Source organism: Rhinoraja longicauda, chromosome 22 (genome assembly GCF_053455715.1).
Source record: "Rhinoraja longicauda isolate Sanriku21f chromosome 22, sRhiLon1.1, whole genome shotgun sequence".
Lineage (NCBI taxonomy): Eukaryota > Metazoa > Chordata > Chondrichthyes > Rajiformes > Arhynchobatidae > Rhinoraja > Rhinoraja longicauda.
The window spans coordinates 19632637-19652953 of record NC_135974.1 but is presented as its reverse complement, the minus strand read 5'-3'; the positions used below and the strand labels follow the sequence as shown (position 1 = coordinate 19652953).

General features: G+C 44.3%; 1 protein-coding gene across 1 annotated transcript; it reads left to right on the top strand.

The window, feature by feature from the left end:
• The first annotated feature begins 6867 nt into the window (after positions 1–6867).
• adtrp1 (androgen dependent TFPI regulating protein 1) lies at positions 6868–16207 on the top strand. Its single transcript, XM_078419317.1, has 6 exons — positions 6868–7053; positions 8517–8666; positions 8976–9077; positions 9698–9813; positions 10646–10797; positions 15328–16207. Exons 1-6 carry the CDS (start codon positions 6895–6897, stop codon positions 15357–15359), a joined length of 711 nt encoding a protein of 236 aa, XP_078275443.1. The 5' UTR covers positions 6868–6894; the 3' UTR covers positions 15360–16207.
• The last annotated feature ends 4110 nt before the right edge of the window (positions 16208–20317 follow it).

Below are 20317 nucleotides of genomic sequence, written 5' to 3'. Positions count from 1 at the left end.
CCTTTTGTGTATAAATTCCTTCGATGGTGTGGAAGTCAGTACCTGTGTTGGACCGGGCAGCATCAACCATAAGTGTACAATTTATTTTATTCTCATGCATTTGAGTTGCTGAAATGGGGGTGATGCAACCGGTATCATATCATATCATATCATATCATATATATACAGCCGGAAACAGGCCTTTTCGGCCCACCAGGTCCGTGCCGCCCAGCGATCCCCATACATTAACACTATCCTACACCCACTAGGGACAATTTTTACATTTACCCAGCCAATTAACCTACATACCTGTACGTCTCTACTGTACACCTGTAGAAGTTCAAGAGAGTATTAGTTGACATCTCCTCAATCTTTTCAATCTTCTAAGGAAGTAGAGGCGAGGCGTTGATGAACTTTCTTTGTGATTGCCACAATGTGCTGGGTCCAGGATAGATCTTCAGAGATATGCAGGCCCAAAATCTCTATTGACTCTCTCTACTGCAATCCTGTCAATGAAGACCAGTTTGTGGATCCTTGTCAACAATCAGCCTCTTGGTCTTGCTAACATTGAGAGCACGATTGTTGTTTTGGCACAATTCAATCAGATTTTCAAAATCCCTCCTATACTCTATCTAATCGTTATTCATTATTTGTCCAACAACGATGGTATAATTGGTGAATTTAAAGAGGGCATTGGAACTGTGTCTGACTACGCAGTTATGGGCATTGGTAAAGTAGAGGAGGGGACTGAACACAGATTTTCGAGGTGTCCCGGTACTGATGGTTATTGAGAAGGATGTGCTTTTGCCAATTCGTATTGATTGAGGTTTTCCAATAAGAAAGTTGAGGACCCAATTACATGGGAAGAGCAGAGACCCAGTTAGTTTGATAATAAGTCTGATAATAAGTTTGGAGGAGATGATGATGTTGAAAACTGAGCTGAGGTCAGTGAACAGCTTCCTGACATACGTGTTCTTATTGTCCATGTGACCCAGTGCTTAGTGGAGAGCCAGCAAGATCGTATTCTCTGTTAATCTATTGTGGAAATAGGCAAATAGTGATAGGTCCAGTTCCTTTCTAAGATAGGAGTTGATATGCATCATAACCAACCTCTCAAAGCACTTCATCACCATGGACATTAATGCCACCGCTCAGTAGTTTAAAACAGCTGGGAACCTCAGACCTTAGTAGTGAGAGGTTGAAGATATCCTCAAAAGCACCAGCCAGTCGGTCCTGTGGGTTGAAGAACGCAGCAGACACACCATCTGGGTCGTGAAGACTCTTCTGAGGTCAGTCTTGGTGACTGAGATTACAATGTTGTTGAGAGCAAGGGGACCCGAGAAGGTACACCGATGTCCTCTCTATTGAAGCAAGCGTAACAATCATTGAGCTCGTCCAGAAATGATGCCTTGCTGTTGCTTGAGCTACCACTTGATTTCACCTTGGAGGAAGAATATTACCATCAGAGAGCAGAATGGGGTGTCCCTCTACACTTAAGCCTTGGACAAACTAAAACAGAGAACACTTCAGGTGTCCTGTCAGAGAGTGGGTCTAGGGAGCCAGCTACAGGTCCAAGACAATCATTCACTGCTCACCTCACAGGCAGTAGAATCTATCTATAGGACCGTCTTTAAACACCAGAATTAGAGCAAGGACAAAAGATGGCTTTCCTGCTCATCAGCGCTGATGAGTGCCTGCAAACACAGAGAATGGAATTCAGCCAGGGTTCCTTCCCTGATCACTGTCCTGGGACCCCTGCAACTGTTCATAATGGGGCAGAAAGCTACATTGTTACCTTTGCCAATGACAGAAAGAGAAATGGCTGAGAGCATAGATGAAAACATCATTATTTCAAAATAATGAGCAGAAATCTGACAGTGGATTTTAATCAAAACAAATGTGAAGTCTGCAACTTTGGCCTGAAGAAAACAGAAAAGATTATGTTCAAAATGTTGAAAAATTGTATGAAGCGAAGGTGCAAGGAGACTTTAGAGTCCTTTGTTTATTGACTACTAAAATCTCTGTATCCTCCAGGGAAGACACAAAATGCTGGAATAACTCAGCGGGACTGGCAGTATCTCTGGAGAGAAGAACGGGTGACGTTTCAGGTCGAGACCGTTTTTAACCTCCAAATAGTAGTGGTAACATAGGGAATGACAAAAAATTGGAAAGTAGAAGTGTCTGCTGACTCGCTGAGTTACTGTGTGCTCACTGCAAAATTCCAGCATCTGCAATTCCTTATTTCACTTTCTTTAGCTGCTGGGGTATATGTGAAGATGCTCCAATAGAACAGTTGGAGAGGGATATCCAAGACTCAGACGATGTGATGATAAAGGAATAGTCTTTGTTAGTTTCTGACAAACGCCATTTTGTAAAAGTAATAAGGGTAAGAATTTCATACTTAATGCAGTCTTTGTAGATTTTAGTGAGACTTTTGCCAAAGTGTAGTCGACATGAAGTGGCACAATGGCACAGCCTCAAAGTTCCAGTAATCCAGATTCATCATGACATCTAGTGCTGTCTGTGAAGAGTTTGCAAGTTCGCCCTGTGACTACATGGGTTTCCCCAGGTTCTTCCACATGCAGGTTTGGGTCTTAATTGATTACTATAATTTAGTGTGTAGGTAAGTGGTCGAATCTTAATAATGTGGAATCGGTGGGTCAAGAGGCCTATTTCCCTCTATAGTCTACAGATCCTTGATGGTAGGATAGATAGGTAAGGTGGGTAAGAAATTCTAGATATATTTTTTATTGGCTGATACATAGAAAATACGTTATGTTAAATGTTATGGTAGACTCATTGGACCACAGGTAAGACCAACTCCCAATCCACGCTGAAGTGAAGATGTTACAGCAAAAGGATTTACAAAAATGCTGCCAAAATTGGCAGTTACCAGTTCCCAGTCAATTATCCATGGGTTGTGGAAGGAGGAAAAAGTCAAAACTCGTCTTCCTGATCACTGAACAGTGATATTTGCGACAGAGTGGGTATGACTATGAAAATAAAATGGAGACCTTGCACTTAATCCCCCAAACTGTGACATCAGCATTACAGAGCTGGGAAACCAAGCGAGCAAGAGTTTATTCCATGGATTGCTGTAAATTAAGGATCTGTTTTGATACTGCAATGCAACAGGCACTTCAACCATCTAGTCAAAGCCAACCATTTACATTAATCTTATAATTAATCCCATTTTATTTTCCTCACATTCCCATCAACTCCTGCACTCCCATCCTCCCCACTTCTCCCCCGCCCCCCCCCCCCCCCCCCCCCCCCAGCCTACCTTCTGCTGCACACAATGAATTAAACAACTTTTGGGTGAGCATGTAATTGAAAACTTTAATCTGTTAGTTGATTTAGGGCAAGTATTTTGCCTCAGGGCAGTTGAAAGGCAATAATAGTTCATGTTATAAATTTTTCACACAAATGATTGAAGAGATCAGAGGTGCAGTTTGTTGAAATCATGTTTGTTATTCTGTTGTCAGTGCATTGTTTTTTTTAACTAATTTATTACTAGTAAGTATAGAATTTAATAATTAAAGTTTTGAAAAAACATGTAAGTTCAACTTTGCTATTTGTTCAGGAATGAAGGATACAGTCAATGAAATTTGCTGTTTAAAGCAGGCAGCACACAATCAGGGTTCCTGCATCTGTTAAAAGCCCAATTTTATCTACTTTTTGAGGAAGGGAAAAGCTGGCAGAAATCATGAAACTGATTGCAAGCCAAAACTCCTGAAAGCGAAGAAGACTACATCACCATTGGGTCCTGATAGTGATTACATCCCATGACCAATGATAAGAAATTTAGAGTGAGATACTTCATGAACCCGTGATCACTGTCTGATAATGCTTGGGTTGGAGAGAAAAGGAATTAGTCAAGGTTTCTGCTCCTAATGAGTATACAACAGCTCCAGGATTAGATACACTGGATCCCATCTAATGCAGTGTTTCTGATCACCAGCCAATGTGTGTAGCTTTAGAATTGAGAGAAGACAACCAGGAACACTTTTGCCCTTAACTCCATGCCACCAGCCTCCCCACTCAACATATGACCCACAACCACCAAAAATAGCTTCCCCTTCCCTTTTCTTTTAGCATCTCTGTTCTGGATCACTCTCTTCCCAAGGCACCTTCCATGCAAGGAGAGGAAGTATGAAGTTACCCGTTTCACCTGTTCCCCCACCACTGTCCAGAGGAACAAAGCACAAGATTCTGAATTATTTGTTTAAATTGGGCAACTAAATGGCATTCTGGGACATCAACAGCACTGTCCACATGCATAACTTGTAAATTTATTTCGAAGATAGACACAAAATGCTGGAGTAACACAGCAGGACAGGCAGCATTTCTGGAGAGAAGAATGGGTGACGTTTTGAGTTGAGACCCTTCTTCAGACTGATGTCGGGGGGGGTACAGAGATAAAATGTTGTCAGAGACAGTAAGACTGGTAGGAGAACTGGGAAGGGGGAGGGGATGGAGAGAGAGGGAAAGCAAGGGCTACTTGAAGTTGGAGGTCAATGTTCATACCGCTGGGGTGCAAGCTATCCAAGCGAAATATGAGGTGCTGTTCCTCCAATTTGCGCTGGGCCTCAATCTGACAATGAAGAAGGCCCAAGACGGAAAGGTCAGTGTGGGAACAGGAGGGGGGTGGGGGGGAGTAAAGTGTTCAGCAACTGGATCAGGTAGGTTTAGGCGGACTGAGCAGAGGTGCTCAGCGAAACGATCACTGAGCCTGTGCTTGGTCTCGCCGATATACAGGATTCCACATCTGGAACAGCGGATACAGTAATGAGGTTGGAGGAGGTGCAAATGAATCTTTGCCTCACCTGAAAAGACTGTCGGGGTCCTTGGACCGAATCGACAGGGGAGATATAGGGACAGGTGCTGCATCTCCTGCAGTTGCAAGGGAAAATACCTGGGGAGGGGTGGTTCGGATGGGAAGGGACTAGTTGACCAGGGAGTTGCGGAGGGAATGGTCTCTGTGGAAAGCAGAAAGGGGTAGAGATGGGAAGATGTGGCTAGTAGTGGGATCCTGTGGAGATGGTGAAAATGTCAAAAGATTATGTGCTGTATGTGATGGCTGATTAGGTGGAAGGTGAGGACAATGTGACCCACACATGGAAAACGTGGGTTTTCTCCGAGATCTTCGGTTTCCTCCCACACTCCAAAGACGTACAGGTATGTAGGTTAATTGGCTGGGTAAATGTAAAAATTGTCCCTAGTGGGTGTAGGATAGTGTTAATGTACGGGGATCGCTGGGCGGCACGGACTTGGAGGGCCGAAAAGGCCTGTTTCCGGCTGTATATATATGATATGATATATATTGTATGATATGACAAGGGGGAATCTGTCTTTGTTATGAATGGGGTGGAGGGGGGGGGGGGGGGGGAGCAAGAACGGAGCTGCGGGATATTGAAGAGACCAGGAAAACTTTGCTACATCGTCCAGATTATTTTTGATACTTGAGGAATGTAAAGGCGATGTCAAGTGCCGAAATTTCAAACAATATGTGGAAGAGTCTGTTGCACAGAGAAAAATCCTACCAAGCAGATTAAACCTCTGCCACTTCCAACCATGAGTGAGCAGTGAAGGAGAGGAAGTCCAGCACAGCAACATGTCAAGTCAAGTCAAATTTATTTGTCACATACACATACACGATGTGCAGTGAAATGAAAGTGGCAATGCCTGTGGGTTGTGCACAAAAAGAATTACAGTTACAGCATATAAATAAAGTTAATAAGTTACTATTAGTGTCGACAAAAATTTAGTCTCTGGGGTTATAAAAGTTGACAGTCCTGATGGCCTGTGGAAAGAAGCTCCGTCTCATCCTCTCCGTTTTCACAGCATGACAGCGGAGGCGTTTGCCTGATCGTAGCATCTGGAACAGTCCGTTACTGGGGTGGCAGGGGTCCCTCATGATCTTGCTTGCTCTGGATCTGCACCTTCTGATGTATAGGTCCTGCAGGGGGACGAGTGTAGTTCCCATGGTGCGTTCTGCCGAACGCACTACTCTCTGCAGGGCCATCCTGTCCTGGGCAGAGCTGTTCCCAAACCAGACTGTAATGTTGCCGGACAGGATGCTCTCTACAGCCCCAGAGTAGAAGCAATGAAGGATCCTCAGAGACACTCTGAATTTCCTCAGTTGTCTAAGGTGGTAAAGGCGCTGCTTAGCCTTACCCTACAGCTGGTGAAAAGGCATCAGTCGCATTTTGCGAGTACCATCAAGGCAATTATAAAGGGGCGATGGGTGTGAGAGTGTCGTTCAGTGTCAGTGTGTCAGCAAAGAACAAGTTTTGTTCCAATATTTGTTAACTGTATGTTTGTGTTGTCATTTGTGAACGGAGCACCAAGGAACATTCTTTCTTCATTCATTCATTCATTCATTCATTCATTCGTTCGTTCGTTCGTTCGTTCATTCATTCATTCATTCATTCATTCATTCATTAAGGATAAGGGGGAAGTCTTTTAGGACCGAGATGAGAAAACATTTCTTCACACAGAGAGTGGTGAGTCTGTGGAATTCTCTGCCACAAAAGGTAGTTGAGGCCAGTTCATTGGCTATATTTAAGAGGGAGTTAGATGTGGCCCTTTTTGCTAAAGGGATCAGGGGGTATGGAGAGAAGGCAGGTACAGGCTACTGAGCTGAATGATCAGCCATGATCATATTGAATGGCGGTGCAGGCTCGAAGGGCCGAATGGCCTACTCCTGCACCTATTTTCTATGTTTCTATGTTTCTATGTTTCATTCATTCATTCATTCATTCATTCATTCATTCATTCATACGGAAAGGTTTGGCCCCGCCCTCAGGCGTGCACAGACCACGCCCCTTCTAACAGCCCCGCCCTCGGGTGTGCACGGACCCCGCCCCTTTCTAACAGCCACGCCCCCTGTCCCCCGGCACTTGCACCCAGATCATGGCGATCGGCCGCACTGCGGGTTTGGGCCTACACTTGGGTGTGCTGGTTTGGTACTTGGTTGCTGTGCAACAAAACCTATCAGTCACCGCCGGCGGCCGGCACGTCGGCGTTGCCTCTTATGGCGGGCGCTGGAAATACCTCACCTTCATCAACATGGTGAGCCCGCCCCTCACTCTCCTTTCCCCGCTGTCCTTCCACTTTCCCTGACACCTCGACCCACCCCCCGCGCCGGATTCTTGCCACCCACCCAGCCTGACTCCAGCAGCCGGCCGCGTCCTCGCCCAACCCAGGCAACCTCTTTTATTTCTACTCTCGTCTTACCTCCCCATCCTCCCTTCAATGTTCTTGGCCTGTTTCCCATGGCTGTTCCATTATCTTACCTCCCTCCACCCCCCAACCCTATCCCCATCACTGCATATCCCCACTGTCCTTTCTCACATGGCTGCACCGATCCACCCTGCATTCCATTCCCTGTCCATCCAAACCTCTGTCTTTCTCTGCTACCTTTCCACCTCTCCCTACCTTTCCAATCTTCTGTAACCGTTGTGTCTGCAACTATGGCATAGTGTTGAAACTGTGTTAAAATGAAGGATATCTGATTCTGAATGTTTCTTGGTTTTCTGATTTAAGTGGGATTTAAAGGGATTAAAAGTACCATGAGCAAATTTGTAGATGATACAAAGCTGGGTGGTAGTGTGAACTGTGAGGAAGATACTATGAGGTTGCAGGGTGACTTGGACAGGTTGGGTGAATGGGCGGATGCATGGCAGATGCCGTTTAATGTGGATAAGTGTGAGGTTATCCACTTTGGTGGTAAGAATAGGAAGGCAGAGTATTATCTGAATGGTGTCAAGTTAGGAGGGGACGTACAATGAGATCTGGGTGCCCTAGTGCATCAGTCACTGAAAGGAAGCATACAGGTACAGCAGGCAGTGAAGAAAGCCAATGGAATGTTGGCCTTCATAACAAGAGGAGTTGAGTATAGGAGCAAAGAGGTCCTTCTGCAGTTGTACAGGACCCTAGTGAGACCGCACCTGGAGTACTGTGTGCAGTTTTGGGCTCCAAATTTGAGGACGGATATTCTTGCTATTGAGGGCGTGCAGCGTAGGTTTACTAGGTTAATTCCCGGAATGGCGGGACTGTCATATGTTGAAAGACTGGAGCGACTAGGCTTGTATACACTGGAATTTAGAAGGATGAGAGATCTTATCGAAACGTATAAGATTATTAAGGGGTTGGACACGTTAGAGGCAGGAAACATGTTCCCAATGTTGGGGGAGTCCAGAACAAGGGGCTACATTTTAAGAATAAGGAGTAGGCCATTTAGAACTGAGATGAGGAAAAACTTTTTCAGTCAGAGAGTTGTGAATCTGTGGAATTCTCTGCCTCAGAAGGCAGTGGAGGCCAATTCTGAATGCATTCAAGAGAGAGCTAGATAGAGCTCTTAAGGATAGCGGAGTCAGGGGGTATGGGGAGAAGGCAGGAACGGGGTACTGATTGAGAATGATCAGCCATGATCACATTGAATGGCGGTGCTGGCTCAAAGGGCCGAATGGCCTACTCCTGCACCTATTGTCTATTGTCTATTGTCTCTCTGATATATATGATTCTCCCTCCAGATTCTGCAGACCAGCTTTTTCGGACTGAGTGTCCTCACAGATCTCCTGAACCTTCTTCCTCAACCCGGTAAAAGAGTGCAGCACTTCACCTACCGCATCGGTGTTCTACAGGATTGGTTCTTCTCAGCCCTGGCATTCCCTGTGGGCTTTGTAAGTAGAAACATAGAAAATAGGTGCAGGAGTAGGCCATTCGGCCCTACCGCCATTCAATATGATCATGGCTGATCATCCAAAATCAGTATCCCATTCCTGCTTTCTCCCCATATCCATTGATTCTGTTAGCCCCAAGAGCTATATCTAACTCTCTCTTAAAAACATCCAGTGAATTGGCCTCCACTGCCTTCTGTGGCAGAGAATTCCACTGTATGCCAGGTGTATGCCATCAGCACAATTCCCTGTTAATCTGAGCCAGACATTGCAGCAGGAGTTGGGAAACTGAGTCTTTTCTTTCTCTTTCAGTTTGTCGTTGTGAGTTTCTGGTTGATTTATGCCTATGACCGTGAGCTTGTTTACCCAAAGATGCTTGACAAGATCATCCCAACATGGCTGAATCATGCCATGGTAAGTAATGTGCTGTTACAGCCCTTTGTTACAAACAAAATGGGGGCAATTCTTAAATTGATTTTAGAGAATAAAGCTTTGCAAGTGAAAGATCAATATGATGGTATTAGTTATCAGAATTCAGTTAGATTTACTATAGATATGGGAAAAGACAAAAATGAAGTAGGAATTAAAATTAAATAGGTTATAAATTAAGGTATGCCAATTTTTCTGGGCTGAGAAAATACAACAAAAGTGAAGTGGAGACAGTTGTTTGAATGGGTCTTAGAGCACTTGTAGCAAAAACAAACTAGTTAGTCTGATTAAGAGTCAAGACCTGAAACGTCAATTCCCAATGTTGTCCAGGGATGCTGTCTGACTCGCGGAGTTACTCCAACACTTATTTACTTTTTTTGCTAGAGAAACGCAGCAGGTTGAGCAGCATCTGTGGGGTGAAAGGGACTGTTCATGTTTTGAGTGGAGATCTCGGGTGAGAGTGGGGACATTGTTCCATTTTACTGTCATCCCAGCGAATAATACAATGAACTATTTACCCATCCTCAGAGGCAACATCTCTGCTGGAACTGGAGGTCCACTTCTGATCCTTGATCCATTCACTCAGTGCCTGTTTTTCTTTGCAGCACACATTGGTTTTGGTGCTATTGATGGTAGAGCTAACCATTGTGCCACATCACTGTTCGAATCGTAAGGGGGGCATTGCAGTTCTTGTTTCTTTCTGCAGCTGCTACTTACTGTGGTGAGTTATTATTTGTAATCATTTTTAATGATGTATAATGATACAACTGTTTTGAGTTCATACTCTGTCTCTGTCTCTCTCTGATTCTCACTGTCCTATCTTTTCTTTGACTCTCCCTCTTCAGTGCCACCATCACTCTGTCCCCTTCTCTCCCTTGATACATCACACACAGTCTCCACCTCATGATTTCCTGCTCTCTCTGTCATCCCACCTATCTCTCCTCCTTCAATTAACATCTTTCTCTTTATCTCCGTGTCTCTCCTGATAACCTTTCTCTCTCTTTCCCACTTACTCCCTCTCATTCACCCTTCCTCTCTCTCGAATAGCTGTCTTATCCTCTCTCAATTGCCACTTTGTCCTCTCTAGCACATTCTTTGTCTTTATATGATCCTGTCCATTCTGCCTCATTTACTGTCTCTCCCTAAACTTCCCCCTCAATCACTCCATCTCATTTGCTTGCTCATCTCTTTCTCAATCTGTTTTTACTCAACCCCCTCACCACCGTATTTCACTTGCCTTCTCACTCTCCATTGCACACCCCCTCCTGACCCCCATGCCTTAGGTGGCCTTCCCCATCATCCGCATGTTTTCTTCCCATCATTCCAATCCAGTTCCTGTCCCCTTCTTATACTCTTCCTGCAGTGTCGTCTTCCTTTGCATCAATTAGGCTGTGAGCATGTACAGGTGGGGAATGAAGTCGGGTGTATCTCGACAGTCCTGTGGAAGTGTTTGCCAAGATTCAGCCTGTGCACATTTGCCGGCTGCAAACCATGAAGGAGAAGAAGGAATGATTTTAAACATGTATATCCTCCTGTCTTTCCTTCTTTTTCAGGGTGCTATGGATTCACTACGTATCAGCCATCTGGGTATACCCCATTCTGGAGGTGCTGAGCCCATTTGCCATGGGAATCTTTCTTACAGTAGCTGTTCTTATAACTGTCTTACTGTATATTGTGGGAGAGAAATTACATCACTGGAGATGGGGTAAGTCACACTGACCCGAGGCCGATTCTGCGTAGGCTTAGATTTAGGAAGAGGTCCATTCAGTAGATCTCTCCCATTAGAATCGCTGTACGAGGACATTATATTAATTTCTTATAATCAAACTGGATGTGTGGGCCATACCATGCTCAGTAGTTGCTCATTTTTCATTTATCTCTCGTCCATAACATTTCTGAGCATATCTTGTTCATGAGATCCAGTCATGTGCTCAGTAAATTATTGATCATCCAACATTTTTTCTTAGCCCCCTGTTAACTGACATTGTTAATGATTGCTCTCCCCACTTTTTTTTGGGCCTTGTATAAAATGTCTTGAAGGACATGTTTTATCTGGGACCTCTGGAAAAGCTGGTGGTCGTGCAGTTGGCAATGCTTCAGCTTGGCCAGGTACCAACGCTGTGAACCTCACCCCTTGCCAAATTTCCATCAGTAGGAGGGAGCACCTTATCACCCAAGCAGTTATCCTTGACTATTCAATCTTCTCAGTTTTGGTGATCTCTGCTCTCCTCACCTAGCTTACCCCCGCCAATTCCACGGTGTCACTGCGTGAGATTGTCAGATTGTTGATACTTGCATACAACCTTGAACAGATTAAATTAAATTAAAATCATTGAAAACATTAGGGAAGCAGTGGTGCTGGTTTCCGACGGGCACAGTGACGGATGCGCCACACATCTCTGTCCTCCATACAGCTGGCAAGCTCCTCTTTTGTTTCTACATATGCATCTTCCATCAATGTCTTCAGCATCGTCTTGTTTGGTCGTCCCGGGTTCCGTCTTCCATGGGTGGGTTCCCACAGCACAACCTTGTTTGCAGGTATTTCTGGATGGCGGTGGCAATGACCAGCGAGCCCCATCCTTCTCGACCTGATCTTCTGGGTCAGAGGTGGTCCCTCCAAATGACATTTTGAACTTTTCTGAGCATTCGGGTGTAGATATCATCGAGAGATGTGGACAGTGCATGAGTGAGAGTCCATGCCTCACACCCGTACAATAATATTGTCTCTACAGTTAGTTTGAGACCCTTAGACATCCGAGACATCCAAATTTTCCACATGTTTTTGAGGGCTTTCCATGCGAGCGCTTTCCGGACCTTGATGTCATTCTCCGAGCTCTGCATCCTCGCTCCCAGGTACTTGAAGTCCTCCACTTTCTTGAGAGGTGCTCCGCCACTGGTCTTAAGAGGCTCATGGTCACCACCGTTGAAAGCCATGTACTCCGTCTTATCATATCATATCATATCATATATATACAGCCGGAAACAGGCCTTTTTGGCCCACCAAGTCCGTGCCGCCCAGCGATCCCCGTACATTAACACTATCCTACACCCACTAGGGACAATTTTTACATTTACCCAGCCAATTAACCTACATACCTGTACGTCTTCTTGGCATTGAGGTGGAGGCCCACTTTCTCGCACTCCGTCTCGACCCTGCCAAGCAGCTCATGTGCCTCCCCAATTTGGTCTGACTGCAGGACGATGTCATCAGCGAAGTTGAGGTTTGACAAGTTGACTGACCCAATTCTTGTCGAACACCCTGGAGTGATTGACAATGATGAAATGCAAGCCAACACAATTGTCGCAATCCAACATCATCCCTGTCCCCAAATCTGGGAGCCTGAACGATAGCTATCGGTGGCATCAGCCTGACATGTGTCTTGGCCAAGGTCTACAACCGCTTGATTCTCAACCGGATTAGGGCTGCTAACGACCCGAAGCTACGTTACAATCAGAACGGCTTCAGAGAGGAGCACGGTCACACAGATCCTTGCCCTCTGAAAAATCATTGAAGAGGTGAAGAATAACAACCTGCCGGCCATCCTAACCTTCATTGACTTCAAGAAGGCGTTTAACTTGATTCATCGATGCAAAATGATGAGGATTTTGAAGGCTTATGGTATCCCTCCTTGTCTCCTGAGAGCCATTGAGGATATGCACTTGGTGGAGCTAAGAAAGCAGCTTAAATGCCACATAGACTAGTTGATCCTCTTACACCTGCCACCTCCACATCCATTTTACAGCCTGTGACGCCCTGGCACATCCTTATCTATAATTCCTCTCCCTCAGTCTGTGTCCCCCTCGGTCATCCTCAAATTCATTGCCCCAGACGACTATGGAGGCTGTCATTGAGCATTTTTACAGCGGAGATTGACAGATTCTTAATTATTTAGGGTGTCAAAGGCTACGTGGGAAATGCAGAAGAATGGGGTTGAGAGTGAAAAATAGATCAGCCATGAAGGAATGGTGGACTAGACTTGATGGGCTGAATGGCCTAATTCTGCTCCTATGACTTATGAACTCGATTCTTTGGCCCATCTTGCCCTGCCAAAGAAGGGGAAGGACAACTGTGTTCTTCAGTACCTGTTCACCAGATATAATCACCCAGTGCAAACGAGGTCCTATGGCCAACTCGCCTATATCTCTAGCCTTGTTTAGACCCATGTATTACAGTACCAGCTTGCCCGTTGTCCTTATTGGCTGCTTGTTAGAGCTGTTGCCTCACAGTGCCAGAGACCCTGGTTCGATCCTGACCTTGGGTGCTGTCTATTTGGAGTTAGCATGTTGTCCCTGTGATCACATGGGCTTCTTCTGAGTGTGATTTGTAGGTTAATTGGCCTCTGTAAATTGACTCTAATGTGTAAGAATGGATGAAAATGTGGGATATCATGGGACTTATGTGAATGGGTGATCGGTGGTGGTTGATGTGGACGTGGAGGGTTGAAGTGGCTATTTCCATGCTGTATGACTCTTTGATTAGATTTAGGTTACACCCATTTCCTATAGTACTTTCTCACCATTGTTGGCAGCTGATTTAGATGTAATTTATCCTTCGCTGCTCCAACCAAATGGTATATTCCTGGATTTTTGCTGTTAGGATTCCGTGTAATATTCAGTATAAAGAGTAGATACTTAGACACCGAATAAGAACCAAGATACTGGACTGAGAAGGGTTAAAGTTTGTTAAGCTGCATATCTATCAGTCTTGTATTATGCCTACCTTAAGAACATTTCTAGGGTAGTATAAAGTGATTTTCACCCTCAAACAGATAACTGATAAATGACCACAAGCATTTCTTAGATCATATATATTAGTTTTCCAATGCTCTTGATTATGTTGCAATCAGTATACCATGAATCCCTGGAAAATAAGGTTGAGAACTTAAGGGAAAGGCTGCTTTACCAAAGGGAGGTGAGGGAATGCTGCGTACTCTGTTTCTCCATTCATCGTATGGTCCGAATGGTGGCATTAGGGAAAGGGAGAGGTGGAGGCATCAGCTTCTTCTTAAACACTTCATGGTGCTCAGATGTAGCAGTAATGTCCTACTCCTGTTCTCCGCACCTGTATATATAGCAGTGAAGTGCTGTCCCTTCCCCCTCCCAAGGGAATTCATCTCCACATTATGGCCACTGTCTGAGGGCTCATGTTGTCGACCTCCCCGTGGTGAGCCCTGTCAACTGACCTCAGTCAGGCAAACGACGACAAACAGAGACAGCAGAAGCAGCTTCATAACTTCTGTTCCCTCAAATGCAAGAAGAAGAAGACCACTGTCTACATCTCTCCCCAGGCATTTATTCATCTAGCACTGGAGGAGCTGCACACCGTGGTCAACAAACACCAAACGGCGTAGCCCAATGCCTCTCCCATCGTAGCTGGGGACCTCAATAAGGTCAATTTGAAGAAGTCACCTCCTACCTACCACCAGCACAGGTTCTGCAGCAATAGAGGATCAAACACCCTAAGCCACTACTATTCCACCATTAAAGATTGCTATTGCTCCATCCCTTGCCCTCACTTTGGGAAATCAGACCACCTCGCTGTGCTCCTTCATGCGTATATGCAATGACTGAAGAGTGCAGCTCCAGCAGTGAGGACTGCACAGAGCTGATCGGGCAGGCAGAGAAATGACTCCACGATTGCTTGGAGTCGGTAGACTGGGCGATGTTCAAGGACTTGGCAATGGGCCTGAACGAATACACCACAATTGTTACTGATTTTATAAGGAAATATGTGGAGTGTGTGTTTCCAAAAATAATCATGAGTGTTTCTGAACCAGAAGCCCGAGGGAAACCCACGCTGTCACAATGTCTTTGTCTTTGCAATGTGGGAGGACAGATACAACCACTGCGGTAGTTCTATCCTAACACTGTGAATTGTTCCTAGTGTGTAGGATGGAATTACTGCGGTGGTTCTATCTTTCCTCCCACATGGTGTCTGGGTGATCGATGTACGGCACGGACTTGGTGTTCCCACGCTGTATCTCTTAACTAAACTGATAAAATGCTTCAAAAAACCCATTTGCTCCATCCTCATAGTGGTCATTCCGTGAAACAACGAACTCGGACTTTAACAGATTTGGTTAAAATGAGGATTTACTGTAATGTGTTTCTAGGACTGTTTTGTGGCTGCAAGTAACAATTTAATTGTTCCGTTGTCAGTACATGACAATTAAACTCTCTTGACTCTTGATGAACCATTTTCTGTTGCTTTGATGGGTTTTTTGTTTTTTTGCAGGCACTGTGAAATTGATAAAAAAGATGGATTGAGCAGCTAGAAATTCATTACATGAAGATGGCAGGTGTACGGTGTTTGGTGATTACTGCCATTTCTATGATCAGTTATGATATGGCTTGATAACAATAGTCTGATACTTCTCTCCCTATCCTATTTCCTATTTAATCTAGAGAAGATGGAATTCCATTAGAACTTTCTGTGTGTAGGAAAGAACAGATACTAGTTGAAATCGAAGGTAGATACAAAATACTGGAGTAACTCAGCGGGACAGGCAGCATCTCTGGAGAGAAGGAATGGGTGACCTTTTGGGTCGAGACTGAACTTCTTCAGACTGAACTTTCTGTGTGATGGCTTTCAAACTACTGACTCATTCCTGACACTTAGAGGTAAACTAAAAGATACCTGATGCACTAGAATTAGGAATAGGGCACACAATTTGACCATTGAGTTTAGTGATGCCATAAGCCCAACTCCTCTAACCTCTGGGGAGAAGGACATGTTAGAATATATTGCACTACATGGGAGAATGAGATAACCCAATTATCTCACCAAGGCTGATCCACTTTGTGAAGTATCCATGATCAAACTGAAGTATGCGCTCCCAATAAGGCCTGCATTCTGTACTTTTTACAACCCAGCTTGACACTCTGACCTGTATCTCATCTGTCCAATGAACACTGATCCTAGGCCTGGACAAGTTGCCACTTTATAGCATACTTCTACAGCTACTTCCTGACCTGTTGATATCGTATTGAATCAACATGGGGACCTTGTGCGCCATGAAGTATCCAAATCAAACTGCAGCTTATCTTTGTTGTGTAATTTTAATGTGGGTATGACCCAGTCTTTGTTAATAAACAGTAATTAGTTGCTCCACTTCGTGCTGAACTCATTTACCCGGATAAGAAAAGTGCTCAGACTGGTGGTGTAAAGCTTAGAGTAATACAGTTTATGTCATCATAATAAGTTCAACATCATGCAAGATATTAGTCACTTTAAGGGGGCTGGAGGGTTAAATGCTAGAAAATCCACCCGTAAGGTGTGTTCAATCTGAGAGACTTCCTACATGGAGTGAGGGGAGTGGTTGATGGAGGGGTCTCCTTGTACTGAATGAGAGCAAATTTTGATGGAGGGGACTTTTCATGTTGAGGGAGGAGTGCGTGCTGAAGGGGACCTCGTATTGAAAAGGTTGGATTGACCTCGCGTTGAGAAAGAAGTGTTAGATAGAGAGGACTAGTCATATTAGGATTGCGTAGACTCCTTACATTTAGGGAAGTAGATTGGGTAATCTTGCATCCTGCTGAAATTGAGGTCAGGATTGTGAATCAAGTTTTTTTGCTCCATGCACCCTTTTACAGATGAGGCCCCGAAAAAATGGAGAGTACTCAATGTTGTTCCTTTGCTTAAAAAGGGAAGTAGAGATGATGCAGGAAATTACAGGCCGGTAGATTTCACATTTGTGGCTAGGAACCACTGGAGAGAGTTCTTTGGCATAGGATTTATTCTCATTTGGAAGAATATGTACTAATTAGGGACTGGTTTACTCGTGGAAGACAGGGTTTTGTGGAAGGGTGTTATTCCAGCCGGATGTCTATGACCAGTGGAATTCCTCAGTAACCTGCGTTAGACACCTCTGTTGTTTGTTTTATATTATATATAAACGACTTGGAACGTAAATGTACGAGTTGTTTAGTAAGTTTGCAGGTGACAATGAGGAATGTTGTCAAAATATACAGTGGTATATAGATCAGCTACAGAAATGGGTGGAGAAATGGCAGGTGGCAGTTTAATGTGAGCAAGTGTGAGGTGTTGCTCTTTGGAAGGTCGAATGTAAGGAGATAGTATATAGTTAACGACAAGACCCTGAACAACTTTGATGTACAGAGGAATCTTGAGGTTCAAGACCACAGCTCTCTAAAAGTGGCAACATAAGTAGATAGAGTGATAAAGAAGGCATATAGTATGCTTGCTTTCAATGGTCTTGGTATTTGATATTAGAGTCAGGAAGTCATTTTGCTGCTTTATAGGACTTTGGTTGGGACACATTTTGAATATTGTTTGCCGATCTGGCTGCCCTGTTATAGAAAAGATGTGGCTTTGGAGAGGATGAGGAGGAGTTTAACTAAAATGCTGCCTGTATTGGAGGGTATTAGTTAAACAGAAAAGTTGGACAAACTTGGGTTGTTTTTTCTGGAGCGCGGAGGCTGATAGAAATTTGTAAAGATAGGGTAGACGATCAGAATCTTTTTCCCAGGGTGGAAATGCCAAAGAGCTATATAATAAAATCAGAAAGAGTTGGAAATACTCAGCATGTCATGCAGCATCTGTGAAAAGAGAAACGCTGTTGAGGACCCCAAACTTTAACTGGTTCTGCCTCCAAAGTACTGCCTGACTTGCCGAGTGTTTCTAGCATTTTCAGTTTTTATTTCAGATTTCCAGCAAATGCAGTTTTTGTCCCCAGAGTTCTGTGCAGCCTTGTGCCTTGAGAGAATATTGACACCTATAGATTAATATTATTTTTTTAATAACTAACCAGTACTTCCCAGAAGACATTCGCGTCTGAGAGCTGTATCTTGTGCTGCCAGAGGGGGTAGATGAGGCAGGTACTGGCACAATAATTAAAAGGCTTTTAGAAGGTACTTGGATTGGAATGATTTCAAAGGATATGGCCCAAATGCAGGTAGATGGGACTAGTGCAGATGGTGCATGTTGGTCAGTTTGGGCAAGGGCCCTGTTTCCATGCTGTATGACTATAATTAATTAATCTACAAACCTGGCATCTTTGGGATTTGGGAGGTAACCTGAGCACCCAGAGGAAACCCACACAGTCACAGGGTGAACGTGCAAAACTCCACATGGACAGCACCCGAGATCAGGTTCGAACCTAGGTCTCTGGTGCTATGAGGCACTGCTCTGGCAGCTGCACTGCTTCGTTGCCCTGCGGTGAAAATAACAAGGTAAACTCTTGTAATCTTTAAAAGTAAGTAGCAATATGCTGGACATCACTGCATGGGTTCCTTGGGGCAATGTGCTAACCCAGCCATCTTCAGCTGCTTCATCAACGACTTTCCTTTCATGAAGTCAGAAGTTAAGACTAAACCGAGCATGAAACAAAGACCATTCAGGCATGAACTACTAAGTGGCAAGTAACATTCATGTCATGGAAGTGCAATGACACCTCTAGCAGGAGAGAATCATAGAACAGAGGAAAATACGTGCAGGAGTAGGCCATTTTGCCCTTCAAACCAGCACCGCCATGCAATATGATTATGGCTGATCATCAGTATCCCATTCCTGCTTTTTCCCCATATCCTTTGATTCCTTTAGCCCTAAGAACTAAATCTAACTCCCGCTTGAAAACATCCAGTGAATTGGCCTCCACTGCCTTCTGTGGCAAAGAATTTCACAGATTCACAACTCTGGGTGAAAACGTTTTTCTGCATCTCAGTCCTAAATAACCTACCCCTTATTCTTAAACTGTGACCCCTGGTTCTGGACTCCCCAACATTGGGAAGAATTTTCCTGCATCTAGACTGTCCAATCCTTTATATGTTTCTATATGTTTCTATAAGATATCCTCTCATCCATCTAAATTCCAGAGAATACAAGCCCAGTCGACCCATTCGTTCATATATGTTAGTCCCGCCATCCTGGGAATAAACTTGGTGAACCTACACTGCACTCCCTCAATAGCAATAATGTCCTTCCTCAAATTAGAAGACCAAAATTGCACACAATACTCCAGGTGCGGTCTCACCAGGGCCCTGTACAACTGCAATAGGGCCTCCTTGCTCCTAAACTCATCCTCTTGCAATGAAGGCCAACATGCCATTAGCTTGCTTCACTGCCTGCTATACCTGCATGCTTACTTTCAGTGACTGATGTACAAGCACACCCAGGTCTCGTTGCACCTCCCCTTTTCCTAATCTGATATCATTCAGTTAATAATCTGTCTTCCTGTTCTTGCCACCAAAGTGGATAACCTCACGTTATACTCTATCTGCCATGCATCTGGCCACTCACCCAACCTATCCAAGTCACCCTGCAGCCTCATAGATCCTCCTCGCAGATCATACTGACACCTACTTAATTGTCAGGTCGCAAAACATAAGGACATTTGCACAAACTCAATCATGGATAATTGAGGGTACTCTTTGTGATCTCGTTCTTTTTGGCTGTTGTTACAGAACTAGAATTGCTCATTTCTGTAATGGGTACATTTTCAGTGAATGTTCTTTAAATGAGGGATCTAATTTCCCCTTCGTTTTACTTGAAGCAGAGGTTTTGCCTGTGGATATTATTGTACTGTGTGAGATGGTGATGCTTGATGACCTTAGTCTCGGTTCACTTTCCTGCTGTTACTGTCTGCTTCTAGTTTCCAGAAGTATCCTTGTGAGTGATATTAGTGTGGGAAGTTATACTCTTTCCCACAGGATCATTGATTCCCACTTGCTGAACTGCAGCACCAGACATAATACTCCTTTTGAACTCTCCAGCTCTGCCTTTTGGTTTCTGTTGTCTAACATTCTCCAGTGAATATGGATTGCTTTCACATTGGTTTCATATTGCCTCATATTGGCTTCTTTTAGCTTACAGATGGCAACGGCTCCTGTTGATAGGAAATCTCTTCTCAGAGATTGGAAAATGGCCTTCACTCTCACTCAGTTTGTTTACACTCGGGGTATCTGATACAAACACAATAGTCATTTTGGGAATTATGCTATCTAATTACAACTATTATACCTTTATCATCATATATTCTGAATTATTATCTGTGCTGTAATTATGCATGCCCAGACCCCCTAATATGAAGGGGTCTGTTTTAACATCTTTCTTGTCCTCCAACGCAAACTATACCAAGTTCAATACTCATATGTCATATTATCACCAAATTCTTCCCCAGGATCGTGGGGAGCTTCCCAAATTGTCCAGGTGGTTTATTGTCTTTCATCTTTAGGTACCAATCATGGGTCTCTCTTCCTGGTTGGGA

Bases quoted from the DNA above. Each gene is read 5' to 3' on its own strand.
- adtrp1 (XM_078419317.1), top strand. From the start codon at position 6,895: ATGGCGATCGGCCGCACTGCGGGTTTGGGCCTACACTTGGGTGTGCTG. The intron at 7,054-8,516 runs GTGAGCCCGCCC...TTCTCCCTCCAG, and splicing joins ACCTCACCTTCATCAACATG to ATTCTGCAGACCAGCTTTTT. The intron at 8,667-8,975 runs GTAAGTAGAAAC...TTTCTCTTTCAG, and splicing joins TGGCATTCCCTGTGGGCTTT to TTTGTCGTTGTGAGTTTCTG.